General features: G+C 43.0%; 1 protein-coding gene across 2 annotated transcripts in view; it reads right to left on the reverse strand.

Annotated features, from left to right (window-relative positions):
- Positions 1-21,576, reverse strand: part of EFTUD2 (elongation factor Tu GTP binding domain containing 2) — a 35,367-nt gene extending 13,791 nt beyond the window's left edge. The window contains exons 1-12 of one of the 2 annotated variants that reach the window (XM_040331429.1): positions 21,470-21,576; positions 17,396-17,517; positions 15,324-15,489; positions 13,996-14,074; positions 13,835-13,910; positions 12,026-12,091; positions 9,043-9,078; positions 8,864-8,954; positions 6,213-6,295; positions 5,723-5,889; positions 3,498-3,622; positions 1,445-1,508 (exon numbers count right to left, since the gene is read on the reverse strand). In XM_040331429.1, the coding sequence (XP_040187363.1) occupies positions 1,445-1,508; positions 3,498-3,622; positions 5,723-5,889; positions 6,213-6,295; positions 8,864-8,954; positions 9,043-9,078; positions 12,026-12,091; positions 13,835-13,910; positions 13,996-14,074; positions 15,324-15,489; positions 17,396-17,506 (1,064 nt within the window). In that variant the 5' untranslated portion in view covers positions 17,507-17,517; positions 21,470-21,576. The other variant, XM_040331430.1, reaches the window with a different exon arrangement.
- Between the last annotated feature and the right edge of the window lie 339 nt (positions 21,577-21,915).

Genomic DNA, 21,915 nt, shown 5'->3' on the forward strand with positions numbered 1-21,915 from the left:
GTACTCTACACCTGCATGAAGTTTTTATGGTATCCTTGTGTTGTACCAGATCTCTTCCCCATTTCAAAACCATTGTGGGAATCTGAAGTGAGAAAATGGCCAGGCTATGGACATTCAGGCTTTTACTTATTCTTAACAAGCAGTATATAGGCATAAAAAAAATACCTCACCGACCACTGTAGCTGCAGGTACTGTGAAACAATTCAATTAAGGTTGTCCAGGCCTTCTCTCAGCAGCTCAGCTTACCCCGTTTGCCCTCCCAGACGTAATTCGGCAGCTCACCTTACCCTACGATTTCTCCCAGCAATGACCCAGTAGCCTTCCAATATTCTAATCTCCAATGTACAAAGAGATAGGGGGGCATGGTGTGCTGGGCTGCTGAAAGCATGACTGACATGATTTCAGTGCTACTGCTGAAAGGAGGATTTGATCTACAGCTATGGAAGTCACTGAGAGAATGATTACAAAGGTAACAGCTTGCTAAACAAGTGGGATCTAGTATGTGTGCTTAATTGTGGCGGGAATCAAATATTTTAGGTCCTTTTAGGGACAGAATCTGAGAAAACAATTTGAGTTCCATCAACAAGAACAAAAAAGGCAAACGATAACAAAAGTCTAAACACCAAACCTCATCTAGCAATAAAGTTGTATGTTGCCCACATATACAATGTCTTCTCACTAATGCTCTTGCACACACAGTGGGGAAAATCATAATTTGATCACCTGCAGATTTTGTACGTTTGCCCACTTACTAAGAAATAAAGGGTCTATAATTTGTATAATTTTTAGGAAGAAAAATGCTGACTATGACGCCAAGAACACCATCCCGACAATCAAGCAAGCACAGAGGTGGAAACATTATGCTTTGGGGCTGTTTCTCTGCTAAAGGTACAGGCCGACATTGCCACATTGAGGGCCAAGCATTGGGAAATCTTGGATGAGAAACATTCTCCCCCTGGGCCGTGGACGAGTAGTCCAGCATGACAAATGACCCAAAACATCCCGCTAAGGCAACAAAGGAGTGGCTCAAGAAGAAGCAAATTAAGGTCATGGAGTGGCCTAGCCAGTCTCCAGAACTTAATCCTATAGAAAATTTTATGAAGGGAGCTGAAACTTAAAGTTGACAAGCAACAGCCAAGAAACCAAAGGATTTAGAGAAGATCTGTAAAGAAGAGTGGACCAAAATCCCTCCTGAGATTTGTGCAAACCTGATCACCAACTACAAGAAACGTCTTCCCTCTGTGCTTGCCAACAGGGGGTTGTTCCACCAAGTCATGCTTTGCTTGGGGATCAAATACTTATTTTACTCACTGAACTGCAACTCAATTTATAACATTTGTATCATGTTTTTTTTGGGATTTTTGGTTGATAAAAATCATAGACCTGCAGGGGATCAAATAACTATTTTCCCCGCTGTATATGTGATGTCTTTTTAAATACTTACGTCTTTGGATTGAAGTAGATATCGCCCCACAGTCGTTTAGAAAACTCCAGGTGGTTGATATCACCTAAGGAAAAAATGACAATGTTACAAGATGCTTCTAATAATTCTAATACTTGTCTACATTAAAGCTTTTGTTAACCTAAAAAAAAAAATGGCCCCATCACCTGAATTACCTGGCTATACCCTCTCCTCTATAAACTGAACTTATCATGGCTGCTGAGCTCTGACACCGTGGTCAGTTTAACATGCCTCCGTCATCCTCAACCCTGCTCTGTCTCCCTCTGTCTGGCGCACAGCAGTCAACCTGTAGCAGTAGAATTGCTATGGGGCGGACTGCAAGAGGTTAAAAGTATAACTAAAAGGCCAAAACTTTTTTTTTTTGATAGAGGAGAGATGGATTAGAACACCTGTCAGTTTTATTTCTGTCTGTACCCCCCATTAGGGAGATTTTCCCTCCCTATTTGTCCTGTTTACCATTATCACTGAAAGTGAAAGGAAAATCCCAAATTTTTTTGGTTGTTCAAAGAAAAGTAAATGAGGGGACACTAGCTCTGGTGAACTGGGGTCCCAAGAAACTCCCTCAATTTGCCAGGAGTTTTCTCTCGCTTCCCATTTGGCTATGGGACAGGAAGTGAAGGTAAATCTCCCCAATGGTGCACAGATAATGAAATAAAAAATAAATAAATAAATAGGGGTTACGATCTTCCCTTTTGCCTATAGTTCTAAGTGAAGGGAAATCTCTGCAATTGGAGTCCCTCTCCTGCTGCTAGAACTAGTGATGAGCCAACTTCAATTAGTGACAAATAAAGTTGAACTACAGGGTTTGTGAGTGCAGAGGAAGATGAGCAGAGAGCTGTGAACGACAGATCAACGGCGTTCGATCGCTCGGTTTTCAGTGCAGAGGCACCGATGGACAGATGCAGTATCGGACTGATGCATGCTGCATCCATCTTGGTAAGTATAAATAAAAAAAAACCTTACGTCTCTTTTAAAGTGTTACTAAACCCAGGACCCTGCATTCAATATATCTGGTCTCCCACAGAACATGGAAATGCAATAATTTTAGTAAACAAACTGCCAAATACCTTTTCTCAGCAGTATACAGCAGTCTTGTCACTTCTATCAGTGTACAGCCAACCACTGGTTAAGGCTTGTAGGAGTAGTTTTAATCCTCTGGCTCTCCCATGAGGCTGCATGACCCCTGACCCTCTGTTTGGACAGTGCAGATTGGCCTTGTGCTGATCAAATGCCCCCCCCCCAAAAAAAAAACAACTCTAGAAATACACAGCAAACTGAGCATGTGCCACTAAGGCTCTGTTCTATTAGCAGATGGATTGGGGACAGTGGAAGAAGGGGAGGATCATAGACGACAGGATTACGCAGACTTTTTACACATTGCAGAGGATTAACCCCTTAGGTTCCACAGGGAGTATAACCAGCATGCTTTACTGCATATACAGACTGATTTTACTGTAGTGGGTTTAGTAACACTTTAAAGTGCAAGTAAACCCTCCTATCGGTTTCAGCCAAGGAAGCCGCCATCTTTGCCTCTGTATAATCTACAACTGCCATGATGCTGCACGTGATCAGTTATGACACCAGCCATTAAATGGTTTGACAGTTTGGTTGAGAGCACAACCAATAGGAGTGTTACATTTACGGCACGTGCCGGAGATTAAACCATTTTATGGCTAGGTTTACTTCCGCTTTAAGGGTTGACCAAAAAAAATGGAAGCTGAGCTGCATCAGATTATGTACTCTCCAGTCTTAAATCAACCCCATAGTGTTTGTGCTACTGGTTGAGTATATTGTGGGTAACAAAATTGGGTCACTGCTACAGCCCTAAGGTTGCAGGTAAGGTATTCTTCAAGTAACAACCACCTTTTCCTTTCACGTAAGTTTCAACATGCTTTATAGCACAAGAACAGCAGATTCTTCTCTACTTTCACATATAAGCAGGCGAATGTTAAAAGGTTTATATTTTTTCACTCTCCAATTTAGCTTATACAATTTTACATTATCACACATTAATTAGTACAGAAAGTTAACGTACCGAATGTATCCGCATAGATCTTTGCAAAAGAGCCCAGGGTGAAGCATATGCTGTACTGTGAGCTTGCAAAGCAGACATTGCCCAAAAGAGGAGACAGAATGAGATTCTCGTCTGTGGAATAAATGCTGAAGACAGAGACAAAACAGTTATTACTGGAAGAAGGAATACACCAGTAGCACCTGTCACCAACATAACAAAATGCAGATAAAAGTACAGACAAAGCAAGTGTTTTAATGCCCAACTGTGACAAACTTTAAAATGATCTTTTGCAGTGGGCTACACCCACAATGTATCAGTTAACTGCTCATCGTGTCAAGGGAAGAGAAGTGCTTTTACTTACCTGATCCTCTGCTTCCAAATACTCTGACAGTGGACTGTCCCTTGGCTTCTTAACACGCACTGAAGGGCTATGGACCATGCATTGGCCTTGATGACATCAGGACCCTAAAGCGCTGAAGCATAGAGGGGAAGCTGCTGCGTGGACCAGTCTAGTAGCGCAGAGGATTGGGTAATTGAATCATCTTTTCTACGTCCCCTAGACCTAAATTAGCAAATAACTCTAGAGGTGCAGCCCCCACTGCAAGGGGTACTCTTAATGTTTCCGCAAGTTGGGCTTTAAATACTTACTTTTTCCCCCTTTTTGATATATTTCTTTTGTATTAACTTGCAATGTGTCCCTGAATTAGCTGGAAAATCTGTCTACTCCAGGAGTGTCAATTTCCTAGCATAGCCTCTTCCTGGGGATTGCCTAGTTACTGTCTTTGCTGGAGTTCCTCACTTCCCTCCTTTAATATGACTGTCAGAGGTGAATTGAAGGGCATTACTACAAAGTGGGACTCAAGTGACACTTCTGAGCTAGCTGAGCTGCCAATATCACATCCAAGATGGCGGCACCCAGCAATATTCTCAGAAAACTTTCACAGGTAAATAAAAAGTTGTTTTTTTTGCACATTAAAAGGCACATAATATTCTTGTTTTTATATTCTTGAATTTATAAACAAACTCCTTAACCACTTAGCCCCGGACCAATATGCTGCTAAATGCCCAAAGGCGTTTTTACAATTCAGCACTGCGTCGCTTTAACAGACAATTGCGCGGTCGTGCGACGTGGCTCCCAAACAAAATTGACGTCCTTTTTTCCCCCACAAATAGAGCTTTCTTTGGTGGTATTTGATCACCTCTGCGGTTTTTATTTTTTGCGCTATAAACAAAAATAGAGCAACAATTTTGAAAAAAAAGGCCGATACGTATTCTTCTACCTATTTTTGGTAAAAAAAAAATATCGCAATAAGCGTTTATCAATTGGTTTGCGCAAAATTTATAGCGTTTACAAAATAGGGGATAGTTTTTTTTTTTTTTTTTTACTACCAATGGCGGCGATCAGCGATTTTTTTCGTGACTGCGACATTATGGCGGACACTTCGGACAATTTTGACACATTTTTGGGACCATTGTCATTTTCACAGCAAAAAATGCATTTAAATTGCATTGTTTATTGTGAAAATGACAGTTGCAGTTTGGGAGTTAACCACAGGGGGCGCTGTAGGAGTTAGGGCTCACCTAGTGTGTGTTTACAACTGTAGGGGGTGTGGCTGTAGGTCTGACGTCATCGATCGAGTCTCCCTATAAAAGGGATCATTAGATCGATGCAGCCGCACAGTGAAGCATGGGGAAGCCGTGTTTACATACGGCTCTCCCCGTTCTTCAGCTCTGGGGAGCGATCGCGACGGGGCGGCTATTAACAAATAGTCGCGCCGTCGTCCCGGATCGCTCACCGCGGGTTTCCGACCGCCGCATGTAGCGGGGTGGGGGTAGGCGGGGGGCCACGATCGGACCCCCGACCCGCGGAAAGGCGGGGACGTACCTGTACGCCCATATGCCTGTACGTGCCATTCTGTGGACGTACATATACATGCGGCGGTCGTCAAGTGGTTAATAAAAAATGCCTTAAAAAAAAAAAACACACACACACACTGTACATCCACATGACAAGGCTTAAACAGCCAATCACTAAGCCCCAGCACTGTCATGTGGGAGGAAGGGGAGCTCCCTCATATACAGATGAACCTGAAATGTAATTTTGCTTTCCTGGACAAATGGAATGATAGAAAGGCGAATATAAGCAGCTAAGAGGGCCGGCAATAAAGCTAAATCTAATGTTTTGCCCTACATAGAGAAAGGACAGGCTCCCTGTAATATTTGCAGCATTGAAAAGGTTCACTCACCTCAACAACCCATTAACTTCATCCACAATGTGCCTTAGCTTATAATAAGCATCAGTAGGGGGAAGCTTTAGCTCCAGAATCAAACGATCAATCTTGTTAATGCAAACAGTGACAGCTAAGCGTTCCTGCACGGCATGCTTTATCAGACGCTCCGTGTTCAGCATGACCTGTATAGGGACAAATAAGCAATGTAAGGAGGCATGGAATATTGAAGGAATATGAATAAAGATAAAAAAAAACTGGAAATCTGCCTGAGCTGCTCATTTTTTAGGAAGATTCCTGTGGAGGTTAAGCTGTACCAGTTTAAACCATTGGTGGGACACAAGATTAAAATCTATCAACACTTTACAGAAAGCTGTTCCATATTACATGTAGCGTAGGTCTCTTGAGAATGTTCTCTATCCCCTTATGGTTTTAAATGTAAAATATAAAGGAACCAAGTGAATTAAAGTTTGGGTGCACAAACCAGCTGTGGCACAAGAAAGCTTACCCCTTCAGCAGCATCGATGAACAGGACAATCCCATCTGATATGCGGAACCCAGCTGTCACCTCATCAGAGAAGTTCACATGTCCTAGAAAGCACAGGAGGTAACAAATTCATATCTTTATGCTGCAGGATGGGAGGATCTTCTAAGACAGACAGCAATTTACCAATGTCCTTATTCTGCAAAAAATGCTCTTATTGCACAAAGTGTCATCCCTGTCATGGGAGAAACATGTGGGCTGTCATTGTGGACCTCTTTCAGTGTCATCTGCCTGGATAGTGAAGCTGAATGCCTGACCTGCAACTAAGTCAGAAAAATGTGCCTGTGTACTTGTTCAGGGCTGTGACTCCGTGTATGTAATTCAGTGTCGGCATGACAGACATTCAGGCAACTAACATTTTTAGGCTTCATGTACATGGGACATTTTACAACCTCTCCTGAACTATTTAACTTGACAGATAGTAACCAACGTTTAAAACCTTCCGTTTTGACGTGTTTTACATGCCACATTTAGCCGTGTTTTATTTTCTTCAAATAGTCAAAGATTAAAAACGCCTGTAAACGAAACGCGGCTAAACGCGAGTTACCACATTTATAAGCTGTTCAGGGCGTTTGGCATTTCAAATGCCTCTGAACATCCATCCTGAATGCATTTTTTTTGCTTTCCAAAAAATACATCTAAACTCAACTGCCTAAAAACTACTATAAAAGACCCCGTTTACATGTACTGATAAGGTAACAGGAGAGTTCAGAGGCAGCTGTAAAAAAACGCCAAACTGCTCCGTTTACCAGCAGCAGTGTACATGAAGCCTTAGGAGTACAGGTCAGCAATAGCTACATCCATGTAACTCTTGTGACAGGTTTCCTTTAAAACACAGATGCAAAGTATGACTATTTCATAAATAGTCTTGCAGAATATCAATGCATAAAAAAAAAAATAGTACTAAAATATGGAGGCTGTCTGAGTTTTCAGTTAACTTGCTGCATGCTTGTTCTGGGTCTGTGACTCAGGAAGCACTTAAATCAGGGACAACCAGGCAAATAGCATTGTTTGGAAGGTCAGTAATAGCACATACAGCACTACATAATTCTATTAGTACAGGTACAACATTGTTTTAATTATATAGAAACAGCTTTGGCTGGCTTAAAGGAACACTAAAGGTTAGTTTTTTATTAGATCAATTGATTGCTGTAAGCAAGAGCATTTAAATATCACTTACCTCGTTATTCCTTTTGACCTCCAAAATACAGTAATCCAGGTTTGAAAATGCCATTTCCTGTCACTCCTCTCCTTGCTTTCCACCAGCATCTGAGCTGTTTTGCATGGTGGAAAGCAGAATGTGCTCACCCCCTCCCTATGACTACAGCCCTGCGTGAAGATGCTCTCTTATCCCTCACAGGCATGGAGGCTAAGCCTGATGGGAACTGTAGTTCCCATTAGGCCGTGATGTAGCAAGAATGAATGCGCACAACAAACCGGGAAGTCAGTGAGACTAACGATTCAGGAGTGCTGGAGGTGAATAAAACAGCTCGATTTCAACAGGTATCAAACTAGTTATAATGCAAAACATTACTTTTTACTTTATCAGCTACTGTCAGACTTTAATTTAAGAGGAAAATATTTTTGTCTTTACAACCCCTTTAAGTGTTGAGGTAACATTCTCCCCAACTGAAATGTCATGCCATCAATAAATATCATTTTTGCCCTTTTTTTTCCCAGAGGGTTTTAAGACATTTAAAAGAGAAGTACAGCCAAAGCTCATTTGACTGTACTTCTGTGGATCACAGGAGTGCAGTTTGTTCTGCATTCCTGTAAACTGTTTTCAGCAGACTACAGCTGATGTCACAGAGCCGGCTTGGGAACGATCTCGTATGGTCGGGATCCAACCAGGAGCCTGAACCAGCACCCAGTTCAGTCTCTCGGCCTGAGCTGGCCACTCCCATCCCCTCCACCGCCCAATGCTCCAGTGAGCGTGGGGATGGGGGCAGAGCAGACAGCGGGTGACTGACAGCCAGGAGCTCTCGGCTCACAGAGCTCTGAGAACTGAGAGATCGGCTGTGTTTGATCGCTTGGTTCTCAGTATTAGAGCTGGTGAGGGATAGATCCTGCATCCACCTAGGCAAGTACGATTCCAAAATAAGAAGTAATCCAATACTTCTCTTTTATACAGGAAAACAAAAAGTTTACTCTAGTGCCCCATTCACCAGAAGGGCACCCTCACTCTCTGCATAACCCATTGAGCCACCCAGAACAATGCAAGGAGGCCCTGTGTAGGCTCCTAGTTGCTCCAGCCAGAGCTTACACCCCCCCATGTTACAGTACTGGACTAATTCTCTAGCAGCAGTATGAAACAAGGGGAGGGAGTCGCATGTTACTCTATACACAGGAATACCTGGCACTAAGGGTATTATACCTGCCACTAAGGGCATTAAACCAAAATTGAACTTTTGGCCTGTATATAAAAAAACACAGGTTTGCTCTTAAAATGTAGCTCTACATAATGAGCCTAACTTACATAACTAGGACTACAGACTATGTAGATACAGGTAAAGAACTAAAAAGTGTGCGCCCTTCAGGATGGTCAGACAAACCTGTCTTTGATGAGAACAGGAAAACAAAGTAAATTAACCACCATCTCTAATGATTTAACATACCAGGCGTGTCCATAATATTGAAGAGGTAAGATTTCTCTTTGGTGTCCGGAAGAACGACTGTCACTGGTGTACTCTTCATACCGACTCCTCTCTGTAAGGGAGACGCATCATAATTGTGTGTTCATACATAACCACAAACTGCTACATGTATATACATCATGAACAATGCAACCACTCACCTCCTGCTCTGTGAATAGAATGTCAGTGTAGCAAAGCTGAAAAAGAAAAAAAAGGAAATAAATCAGATTAACAAAACACAAAAAGGTAGTAATTCGCTAAAAAAGTGATACTAAAACATAACTGGCCCATTGATAAAAGCAGCTCTATGTTGTTACAGTTACACATAGTGCTTGAAATTGGAAGGAACAAACCTTTTTCCTGCAAAGATAAATGGGGATTAGTAATGTATTTTTATTGTATTTATATAGTTATATATTTTTTAACTATTAGTTTTAATTTGAGGCCTACCAGATCCTTAGAGAAATGAGCAGGCCAATTTACTAAAGGATTGAGAAAGTTCACAATAAACTAAACAAAGAACATATAAAAATGGGATTTGCGCCAACTATACCAAACAAAGGAATGAACACTCTATCTCTGTTAATTAAAAATAACAAAAATCTTTATGACAATATATTTGTTAAAACTGCATCTAAAAACACTCATCCTCTATGGATGCGATACAAATGTTAACAACGCCAAAGCAGCAGTCAACGAGTTTTGCGACTTTACTGCTTCCTCAGAACTACAAGATGGCTTGAAGGTAAATTACATCTATAAGGGTAAACAAAAATTATTAATAATGAAAAACCATTACATAATCAAAATGCTTGACTATCTCAATTCAGTCAATACACATTTATCCAATTTAAATTTTTAATATTTTGTTTTGGTGGTGTGCTGTGGTGTTCTTGTCTTGTTCTGATGTTTTGTATCCGGTTCTGTGCATTTTCTTTCTTGTATTGTTGATGGTTTGCATTTGTCTGTCTGTGTGGTGGTTTGTTTTTTGCCTGTATTATCATGTTGTTGGTGGGCACTGGGTGGGAAGCCTTAATGGACCCTTGATGCCCAACGTCCCCCTGCTCTACTTGCTTCATGCACCCCTGGCCTTGGTTTGCGGTGCAAGCTGGAGGGCAAGATGGCCATCTTCCGGATGACGCACTTCCAGTCTTCAGTTCTTGCTGTACGGCTGCATAGAGTGTCAGCCCTGATGTTCTGCTTATTCAATGCCGTGGGTCTTAAGGTTTCTCCGTTAGGACGGTGGGTGAGAGCGGTGGGAAAGGACCTCCTTAGCTGGCCCCACAGCTTCTCCAGCCCCCATTCCCTTGAGTTCTTTGTGTGGGGGATTTTTTTGGGAGGCCTAGGAGGCAGGTACTGGTCTTGATTATACCCTGCGGTCTGTAGGTGCAATAGTGCAGTATTTCTATTAGTGGATATAGGTATTTCCCATCTATACGATTATGAATTTGTGTGGTATAGGTGAAGTTTTAGATGTAGTCTGCATTCATCTCATTGGTTGTGGTAGTTTGCTCTTCATGCTACATGACTTTAGGGATATATCTGCTCTTCTTTGACAGAATCAGGGACAGTATGGCCTACATCTTGACAGATCTAGTTGCATCTGCAGAGTATTAGATGTAATAGATGTACAGGATAATTGGATTTAATTAAGTGCTTCCCTCCATTGCTCATCCATATCAGGAATGCTGTCAGGTATATAGGCCTTAGTTATTTTATTTTTTGGTAATATTTGCTTTCTTTCTTTCCCTTCCTTGGGAAGTACAATTGTATATCCCCCCCATGCTCAAATTTTAGGTGGAAGTGATGGCTGGAGAGATACTGTATTACATTGTGCTTTTTCTGTATTTCATAAGAGCTGTTGGTCCCTGTTCTTCAGTTCCCCCGGTCTGTTTTTCCCTATGCCACCCTGCAGCCTGGTGCGAAGGATGAGCTCCGGCGTGTTCGCACAGTCCACGTGCAGAGCCCGCCAGGAAGTCGGCACCGCGCTTCACTAATCACACATGCTCGGCTGCAGAGATCGGGAAATGTCTCCCTGCCTGGTGGCACTGCATGTCGACATCGCGAACATGCCCGAGCTCATCCTTATTCCCGACAAGTTTCCCTGGGGTCCACACTGTCGGTGTATTTATTTTTTATCAAGTATGAATGGTACGTACCCATTGTTATTAAAGTTTTTTTTTCTGTGCACCAGGCTCTTCTCATACTTCTCTTAAACTGCAAATATTAAAATTATTTGTATACAAAATTGATGCGCATTGACTGAATTGAGAAGAATTTTGATTATGTAATGGTTTTCCATTGTTGGCAATTTTGTTTACCCTTAGAGATTTACTTCCAAGCCATCTTACAGTCCTGAGGAAACAGTAAAGCCACAAAACTTGTCGACTGCTGCTGAAAGTTATCATTTGTATTGTATCGCATCCATAGAGGAGAAGTGTTTTTAGATACATTAATAACAAATACAGTATAATGTAATAAAACTTTGTTATTGTTTAATTAACAGATGTAAAGGTGTTCATTCCTCAGTTTGGTGTAGTCAGCTCAAACCCCATTTCTACATATTCTTTATTTGGCTTGTTGTACATTTACGATGAGAGGACTGCCCCAAAATTTGACGACTATCACGTGGTTGTGAACATGCCCCTCCCATATAGTTTGGTAATAGGTAACGTTCACAATAAATTGTGTAAATATTCACTTTAATTATCCAATTGTGTGCAGATGACATAAGTAAATGTAAACAGGGATTTTCTTTTCATGTGATTGGAAAATAAGTAAATGTAAACAGGTATTTTAATTTCGATCATTTGATTGGATATTTTGAAAGGAATCTTCACACAATTGACTTTGTAAACATTCTTTGATCCTTTGGCTCATCAGAAAGGCATTCAGCAAACAAATGCTGCAGATATATAGCCAGTAAAACAGAGCATGCCTGGTGACAACAGAAGCAAATTTGCATCCATTTTTAGATAAAACTTTGTTATGGTTTTCTTACATGGCATATGAGGGAGCACTAAATTGTGCGAATATACTATTTTTTCCCAATACACTGAAGGTATATTGTCCTCACAGTATATGCATCCTACATTGTAGGGAAAGTGCAGTTCATGGTCAAAGGAATAACTGACAGGTACTCACATCCTGATCGTGGTGCTTCCGGACCTCTGGGTGAGTTTGCTCTATCAAACAATCCACAAAGCATGTCTGAAAAAAGAAGGGGTAGGTATATGTTACTGTGTATTTAAAAAATAAAATAAAAAGGACTATAAAAAATGTAACAATTATCAGTATTATATACTCTGCTTAAAGCTGAATTCTAAATAGCAAACTACACATAATTGAACTGGTTTTACGTGCCAAAAGTTTGTTTTTCTGTCCATCCAGTCCCAAGATTTGCAGAGTCCAATCACAAAAAGTACAGCTCTGTCTGGCATATTAGGAGACCTAATTTTTCTCTACTGTAGTTAAAAGTCTTGGCCCTCCCCAGTCTGCAACTGAACATTAAAAAGAGAAGCAGCAGACTGAAGAGGTAATCTCTGTCACTCTGCTCTCTCCTATTAGCATGTTTAGTGTCACACATTTAACCACTTGCCGTCGCCGCACCGTCGAAATACGTCCACAAGGTGGCTCTCCTAGGCGAGATCACGTTATATGACGTCCTGCCTATTAGCCGCCACTAGGGGCGCACGCGCACCCCCCGCTCGCCCCCGACTCCCGTGCGTGTGCCCGGCGGGCGCGATCGCCGCCGGGCACACGCGATCGCTCGGTACAGAGCGGGGAACGGGAGCTGTGTGTGTAAACACACAGCTCTCGTTCCTGTCAGCAGGGGAAATGCTGATTTTCTGTTCATACAATGTATGAACAGAAGATCAGTGTTTCCCCTAGTGAGGCCACACCCCCCCCCCACAGTAAGAACACACCCAGGCATACTTAACCCCTTCCCCGCCCCCTAGTGTTAACCCCTTCACTGCCAGTGGCATTTTTATAGTAATCTAATGCATTTTTATAGCACTGATCGCTATAAAAATGCCAATGGTCCCAAAAATGTCCGAAGTGTCCGCCATAATGTCGCAATACCGAAAAAAAAAATCGCTGATCGCCGCCATTACTAGTAAAAAAAAATATTAATAAAAATGCCATAAAAATACCCCCTATTTTGTAAACGCTATAACTTTTGCGCAAACCAATCAATAAACGCTTATTGCGATTTTTTTTTACGAAAAATATGTAGAAGAATACGTATCGGCCTAAACTGAGGAAAAAAAATGTTTTTTTTATATATTTTTGGGGGATATTTATTACAGCAAAAAGTAAAAAATATTCATTTTTTTCAAAATTGTCGTTCTATTTTTGTTTATAGCGCAAAAAATAAAAAAACGCAGAGGTGATCAAATACCACCAAAAGAAAGCTCTATTTGTGGGAAAAAAAGGACGCCAATTTTGTTTGGGAGCCACGTCGCACGACCGCGCAATTGTCTGTTAAAGCGACGCAGTCCCGAATCGCAAAAAGTACTCTGGTCTTTGGGCAGCAATATGGTCCGGGGGGTAAGTGGTTAAATACGACACACCCGAATGCCATGCAATCCTGCACCCCTCTCCAAGGCTTAGCTCTGCTGTAGAAAGGACTGCAAGAGGCTGATACAAGCCATATTCAGGTACAAATACTGCTTACATTTAAACATATTTAAAGATGTATTCATCATTTCAGAGCTGCATTCCTTTTTGTTTTTTTACATGTATTGAGTTAAGCTTTATATCTGGATTTATTACCAAGACTAATTTAAAAAAGTGCAGTGAAGTTTTAAAAACTAAAAGCTAAAACAACTATGTAACTAAAGTAATCCAACTCCTGTTTGCCTGCTACAGCTTTCTACATTTTATACATCTTCAATGCCATAATTGATTAAGCATAAGTACATCTGAAATTACAATTCACCAATCACCTACCTTTCCATGGTGGAGGTGACCACATAGAGTGACATTCCTGATAAGCTCAGAGTTATCCATTAGATCAGCAAGAAACCTAAAAATAGAATATAAAAATAATGATGAGATGCAAGCTGGATATTGTTGCACCGAGGGATGAAGTTGTGGGAATAGACACTTACTCCATGGAATATACAGTGGCTGGAAGCCCTTGCTCCATCATTGAGAATTTCTTTGTCTTCACTGGTTTTATAATAGGCTCTATGAAAAACAAAAGTGAACAGTGGATTATACAAAAAGACTTCATGAACTTCAACAGACGTATTTAAATGCTGATTACCGGGGAAAAGTAAAAATTCTCCCTTGCACCCTCATTGCAAGTGTTATATGCTTGTTTACATCTATAGGAGCAAGAAAAGCAGTTTTATTTACTTAATCCTCTGCACTACAAGACTGGTGCCCGCAGCCTTTAATAACCTATGCTCTGGTGGTCAGATTTGCCAAACTGGATGCGAGGATCCACTAACTTGTGTCCCGCGATCGTGTCACGGAGAGGCAGAACGTAAACAAAGCATTTGCCTGTTCTGCCTAGTGACACGACAGTGATCTACTGCTCCCTGTCATCGGGAGCAATGATCACTGTTGTGCCACTCGTAGCTCAGCCCCCACACAGTTAGAATCACTCCCTAGGACACACTTAACCCCTTCCTCGTCCCCTAGTGGTTAACCCCTTCCCTGCCAGTGTCATTTACACAGTAATCAGTTCTTTTTTTTAGCAGTATAAATGACAACGGTCCCAAAATGGCATCAAAAGTGTCCGATGTGTCCACCATAACGCCGCAGTCACGATAAAAATCACTGATCGCTGACATAAAAAAAAAAAAAAAAATTTATAATAAAAATGCCATAAAACTATCCCCAATTTTGTAGACGCTATAACTTTTGCGCAAACCAATAAAAAGCTTATTGCGTTTTTTTTTTTACCAAAAAAATGTAGAACAATACATAACGGCCTAAATTGGGATTTTTTTTTATATATATTTTTGGGGGATATTTATTATACCAAAAAGTAAAAAATATTGCATTTTTTTTCAAAACTGTAGCTTTTTTTTTCAAATACCACCAAAAGAAAGCGCTATTTGTGGGGAAAAAAATATACACCTTGTTTGGTTCCGTTGCAAGACCGAGCAATTGTCAGTTAAAGCGACGCAGTGCCGAATCGCAAAAAGTGCTCTGGTCGGGAAGGGGGTAAATTCTTCCGGGGCCGAAGTGGTTAAACATGCCAGCAGATAACAGTTGGTAAGAAGAAAAAAAAGCAACATAGTACAGTAGTTTCAATCCATGATCACTGTAACAATCTAGCATACTGAACTGATGACTGTAGTATAAGCTGCTGTGACATCTATATTATAGGATGTGGAATCTCATAAAACTTCTTGAAGATTAAAGTAAAGTACTTCAGCACATTTACATACGGAAGGTCCACAACTAATTAATAGTATTTACTTACCTGTCAGGGGTTGAGTATCTTCCTCCTGCACAATAGTCTCCACCTCTGGGCCATACACTTCCTCTGCAGTGGGGTAATACTTCTTGTCCTCATGGAGAACAACTTCCATGCCACCCCGATCCTCATCGGGATCTGCCATATAATCATCATCGTCGTCATCTTCTGCCTGGAGAGAGACAAATGACCAATGTATTGTTACAGGACAGGAGTAATGTCAGGAATTGTTAATGCCAAGCTGCAGTCCTGCTAAAATAAACATTCATGTCACTTATCTTAATCGAGATTAGGCTTTATAACTAAATTCAGCAGCATTTTTCTCAGATTAAAGTGGAACTAAACTCTGAGGTTATTTGTACTTTCACAGCAATAGCACTGAAGTTGTTCTTGCAGTCAGCTCAGCTCCCGTCATCCAGTAGTGAAATCAGCAGCTCAGCCCACCCTGCACCCCCTCCCAGCAGTGATTCGGCAGCTCAACTCCCTTCCAGCAGTGACTAAGCAACACCCCCACACTCTCCTCTCTCCGCGATTTAAGCAGCATAGCTCACCCTGCACCCCCTCCTCCCAAAAGTGACTTAGTAGCTGATCCACACCTGCTCCTCCCCTTTCAGCAGTAGGGATGAGCTCCAGCGTGTTCGCATGGTACACATGCAGAGCCTGCCAGGAAGTCTGCACAGCGCTGCGCTAACCACAGCCATGGAGACATTACCCGATGCTCGGCTGCAGAGATCAGGAAATGTCTCCCTGGCTGTGATTAGCGCAGCGCAGACTTCCTGATGGGCTCTGCACGTGTGCTATGCGAACACACTGGAGATCATCCTTACTCAGCAGCTCAGTGCATTCTGCTCCACCTCCCAGCAGTGACTTCCCTGCACACCTTCCTCCCACTCCGAGAAGTGAATCAGCAGCTCGGCCTACAGTGTTCTCCCCCTCCCTTACGGCTTTCTATTAATGTAAATCCAGTGCAGAAGCCCTTAGAGGATGGGGCAGGGTGAGCTAAGCTACTAAGAGAACAACTTCTGCTGTGAACCTTATAGTGTTTGTTATCCTAGAATTTCATATTCCTGATATGTGGATGCTGTACCATGTACTTGTATTTGCATTTGTTTCCTTTGTTTGAAATCCCTGGTGATCCTGCCAGTCTCATTGCTTTCCTATTAAAAACTAATTACACCAAGCAGGAGAACACACACTGGTCAGTTCTCTAGCTATGCTGGGAACTCAGCCTGCTCTCCTCCAATGATCAGACTAGTCCTGACACCCCCCCCCCCCCCCCCCACACACACACACACACACACAGCCTATTCACACTGGCAAGATCAGTTTGCTGTTCCTATATAGCTATATACAAATGCTTTGCCTTTCATTACAATTTTAAACTGAATGGGTCGTCTTATAAGGTGATCGTTCACAAATCACTTTAAGTATGGATTGCTATTTAAAGTAAATGAGCCCCCAGGTCAGTGGGGGGATCATTTACTTCCCCTTAGAAATATATAAATACTTGAATATACATAGCCTGATCACGGGTACAGTTTGGGAAGGACCTTTGACTTTTAAGATATCTTCCACCCATTGATCAAGTGAAAGATAATCTTTCTCATCTACTAACATGACAACCACTTCTTAGCCCCATGCCCAGCCTCTTCAATCCTCCTGAATTACATTATCTTAGATAGAGGGGGGAGAGAAGATAATGTTTTTTCTAAAGAGAATGTAGACGGACCACTGAAAAGTAAGGATGAGCTCCGGCGTGTTTGCACAGTCCACGTGCAGGGCCCGCCAGGAAGTCAGCACATCGCTGTGCTAATCACAGGCAGTGAGACATTTCCCGATCTCTGCAGCCGAGCATCGGGAAATGTCTCCCTGCCTGTGATTAGCGCAGCGCGGTGCCGACTTCCTGGCGAGCTCTGCACGTGGAGTGTGCAAACACGCCAGAGCTCATCCTTACTGAAAAGGTATGTTTGTTAGGATGTGCTGAAATGGATGTCATAAGCCAGACTCTCAGCTGACAGACAGGCTGCGCACACGCATCACATTTTTGTTCAGTCTACTATTATAGAAATGTGTCTCACCACATCAGCATCCCTGTCATCTCTGCCCATATCATCATCATCGTCGTCATCGTCCGAGTCCAGCTCAGGACCAATGTAGTTTCCAAACTCATCATAAGGGTCGGTGTCCATGTCTGCAAATTCTGGAAATTAACAGAACAAATGTTACATGATGCAACACATCATTGTTAGCAATAAAGCCATACCCTAATCTGACAAGACAGACCAGCAACCAAGGAGTTACAGGTAGAAGCAGGGCAGATAGACGTACAATATACTACCAACACAAATTATATTTTAAAGCGAACGTCTAGGCAAAATAAAAAAAATATTTATATATTTAGTACATCTTTGGCATACATGCAAATTTCCCTGTTTTATATGCATTTAAATACCCTGCAAGTACAGAAAAGTAACTGTTAGGCTGTGGCTGCTTTTCAAAGACGACCATCTTATGCTTTGATGCACCTGAAGTATACTTAGCTGCTTTAACCCCTTTGCCTTTCCAAGGATCATACGAATATATGCAGCGACATGGAAGTACATACATGAGCCACTGTGTTTGTGCTGAGAGCATGCTGCACAGCGTGCTCCCTGCACAGAGACTGAGCTGTCACTAATGATCAGCGAGGGACGGTTCCCGATCATAGGGCTTAGAATGGAGGTGGGAGATGATTTAAGCTTAGATAGTATTTGATTGGACTTCTACATTAAAGGCGAAGTAGGGTCAAAGCTTTTTTGGCCGTACTTCTCCTGTGGGTCCCATGAGTACAATTAGTTCTGCACTCCTATGACCCAGAGTCTGCCGACATTGGGCTAAAGTCCACTGTTAGCCGACATCACTCAGGTGGTCCACCAATATCATTTTTTCAGGGCCAATAGCGATTTTTCGGCTGCCTTTCAGGCCGATATCAGGTGCAGATGCTCTGTGGATTCAATTTTTTTATTTTTACACTATCCTTTAAAAAAAAAAGTAAAAGGCAGTGAGAGGTACTCTTTAAGGAGGCATCTGAGATCTATAAGACCCCAAACCCCTCCACTGCACTTGAAAGTATTCAAACCGTCAAGATCTGCATTTTTGAATACTTTCTATTTTTTAAAACTGGTGCCTTTAGGATGCCAGTAATCTGGAAGTGATGTCATGACATTGTTTCCCGGTTACTAGATCCGAGACCCGAACAAAGTCGATCTGCTTTGTTCGGATCTTCGGCCAGCTGGCGGACGTGCTGGCTGGTCGCTCGGGCCTCCCGATGGGACGGAACACCCGGGTGATGTTGCCTCCTGCTGCTTGTAATAACAGCCGAGTGGCTGCTGAACGTCCGCTCTAAAGAATGGTACCGGGGTGATGCCTGCAGCTGCATACATCACCCCGGTACAACCTCTTGAAGCAATAATCGGTAAGTTTGTGACCGATACCGATGCTTCAAAAAAAAAAAAGTAAAAATCGGCTGCACTGATAATCAGTGAACCCCTAGTCCAGACTGGCAGCTGGCTCAGCGAGCCTCCAAGAACCTAAGCCAACCACTCCCGCCCCCTCCACAGCCTGGCACTCCAGTTGTTGCCAGAGGGGCAAAGTAGAGTGCCGCTGTCTGACAGTTACCGGCTCTCTGCAGACCAAGAATCAAGCAAACAGCAGTCTGCGATCGCTCAGTTCTCGGTTTTAGCGGCATCCACCTAAGGCAGGGGGTTGGCAACCTCGGCCCTCCAGCTGTGGTGAAACTATAAGTCCCATGAGACACTGCAAGACCCTGACAATCACAGGTATGACTCCTAGAGTTAGAGGCATGATGGGATTTGCAGTTTCACAACAGCTGGCGTGCCGAGGTTGCCTACCCCTGACCTAGGGGGACTATGACTTATTTTGAAATCACACACCTCTTTTGAAGCCCAGCTGAACTTTGTAGTTGAAGGACTCATTCACACCAGCTCACATGAGCAACGTAGATCGGCACAGGAACAACAATGGTTCTCTACGTGGCCTGTTCACACCACAGCGCCACTTTGAGGGGGGGGGGGGGGGGGTTGTAGTTAGGGTTGCCACCTCATCCCTTTAAACCCGAACACATAAATTACACAAGTACCGGGGCTGATTTAATGCAGATAAGACACCAAGTGAGTTTAATTACTACCTTAATCAGCCACATAACCTGTGTAATTAATGTGTGTCCTGGATTAAAGGGATGATGCGGTGTTTCCTCACATTCGGCTACGAAAGTGACGTTGTGCTGAGAAATTTCGCACTGCGCATGCGTTCCAAAAGTTTTGCGACACTACGGAGAAGTGAAACCGTCAGATAATGTCACGGAAGTGACCTTACAGACAATACAAACACTGCGCTATGCGTTCCAACACTAATACTTCCCTAACAAGAATCCAATTTATATGTTGAGGGGGAGGGGGGGTTGCTATTTAATCCTGCTTGTGATTACATAGCACGTTATAAACACACAAAATCTATTACAAATAAACATGGAGTGGGATGGGCTGTTTACTAGAGCAGTGGTCACCAACCCTGTCAGCAAATAATATCACCTGTGATGTATTTCAGTTATCTTGCAAACCTGGCCTGTTAGCAGGGCCAGCTAACAGGCAAGGTTTGCAAGATAAGGTGATATCATTTGCTGCTCAGTGATTGCAGTAATCTAGTCTGCATCTCCCCAAGGTAATACATAAACCTGGCCTGTTAGTGGACCCCGAGGACAGGATTGATGACCACTGTATTAGAGGACCTGTATCATTGGTTAACGTTTGCAGCAGCATGGGCTGTTAACTAGAGCTGCTGTATAATTGGTTGACGTTTGTGGCATAGGTTCTATGATTGGTTGAGGCCGGGCATGCTCCGGCAATGCCACAATACAAGTGTAATGCATTTTCATGTGTTTAACGTCACTTCCCTCACACTATCTGACGGTTTTAGTGTGCTGTTTTGTCGTAAAAGTGTTGGAACGCATATGGCGGCGGCGTCACGCATGCGCACTCCAGCAGGTAGCCAAATGTGACGAAAAAGTGTCAATCCTAGTTGTAGTGCGTTGCAACATGCTGCATTTTTCTGCACAAGAGCTCATCTGAAGCATTTAGGGCAGGGATATGCAATTAGCGGACCTCCAGCTGTTGCAGAACTACAAGTCCCATGAGGCATAGCAAGACTCTGACAGCCACAAGCATGACACCCAGAGGCATAGGCATGATGGGATTTGTAGTTTTGCAACAGCTGGAGGTCCGCTAATTGCACATCCCTGATTTAGGGCATTTTCACACATTGGGGAGGGGGCTTCATCAAAACAAGAGCGGCTGTGCATGGCAACTAAGGATGAGCTCCGACGTGTTTGCATAGAACAAGTGCAGAGCCCGCCAGGAAATGAGCACGGCGCTGTGCTAATCACAGCCAGGGAGACATTGTCCCGATGCTCGGCTGCAGGGATCGTGAAATGTCTCCTTGGCTGTTATTAGCGCAGCGCCGTGCACACTTCCTGGCGGGTTCTGCACGTGTTATATGCGAACGCGCTGGAGCTCATCCTTAATGGCAACCAATCAGCTTCTAGCTTCAGTTTGCTCAGCAATGCTTTGAAAACTAAAGTTGGAAGCTGATTGGTTGCCATGCACAGCCGCTCCTAATCCTGTTTGCTGCCATCACCCCCCCTCAGCGCAGTGATTGGCGTTTTTGCGCACCGGATAAACGCCGGTCACTGCTCAGGCACATAGAAAACAATCGTTTTCCGCACGCCCCGATCACTGCACAGAACTGCGGTGCAGCAAGCGGCGGGACAACGCTGCATGCACAGCTCCACCGCCTCTTCGTGTCACATTTCAGCAGAAAAACACAGAGTTCAGCATGCGCACAGTGTGAATGGGCCCTTATAGTTGCTTTTTTGCCTTTTTTTAAGTTGGTGACAGGGTCTCTTTAAACAATACATACAGGTCTATACAGCAGACGAGAAAGGAGGGAAGTGAGAAGGATTTGGCTCCAGTCTATGGACAACTTTAGGACTATTTTACAGCAAACAAGCCCCAGCAATCCTTCCCCTCCCCGTCCATACACACAAGGGAAGAAGCTTTGTACCCCGGGAACGTTCCCCACACGTCCCATTCACTCACCTCACGCCGCTCCACACAACACTTCCGGCGACACCAGTAGCGAAGGACCCCGTGCAACCAATACACGCGCCACGGAGGACTGACCCGCCTGAAAAAAAGAAAAGCGAAATGCAAAATAGCACGAACATATTTTATATCAGCTCCTTCTTATAATAAACTTAATTTTCTACTAGTCATATGCTAAAAAAACAAAATAAAACAAAACTGGATTAGTTTCTGGCAATAAAATAGACACCTATCGCTGAGCTGAAGGCGGCAGGCTTTCGTGACGTTCGTGTTTCTGATTGGCTCGCGCGGATAACAAAAGCAAGAGGCTTGTTGCTATGGTGATCGATGCTGTGCATTACTGATCCCCCGAATCTAACCGAGTGAGTTCTGTGTGAGTTCTGTGTGAGTTCTGTGTGAGTTCTGTGTGAGTTCTGTGTGAGTTCTGTGTGAGTTCTGTG

This window comes from Rana temporaria, chromosome 12, assembly GCF_905171775.1.
Source record: "Rana temporaria chromosome 12, aRanTem1.1, whole genome shotgun sequence".
NCBI lineage: Eukaryota > Metazoa > Chordata > Amphibia > Anura > Ranidae > Rana > Rana temporaria.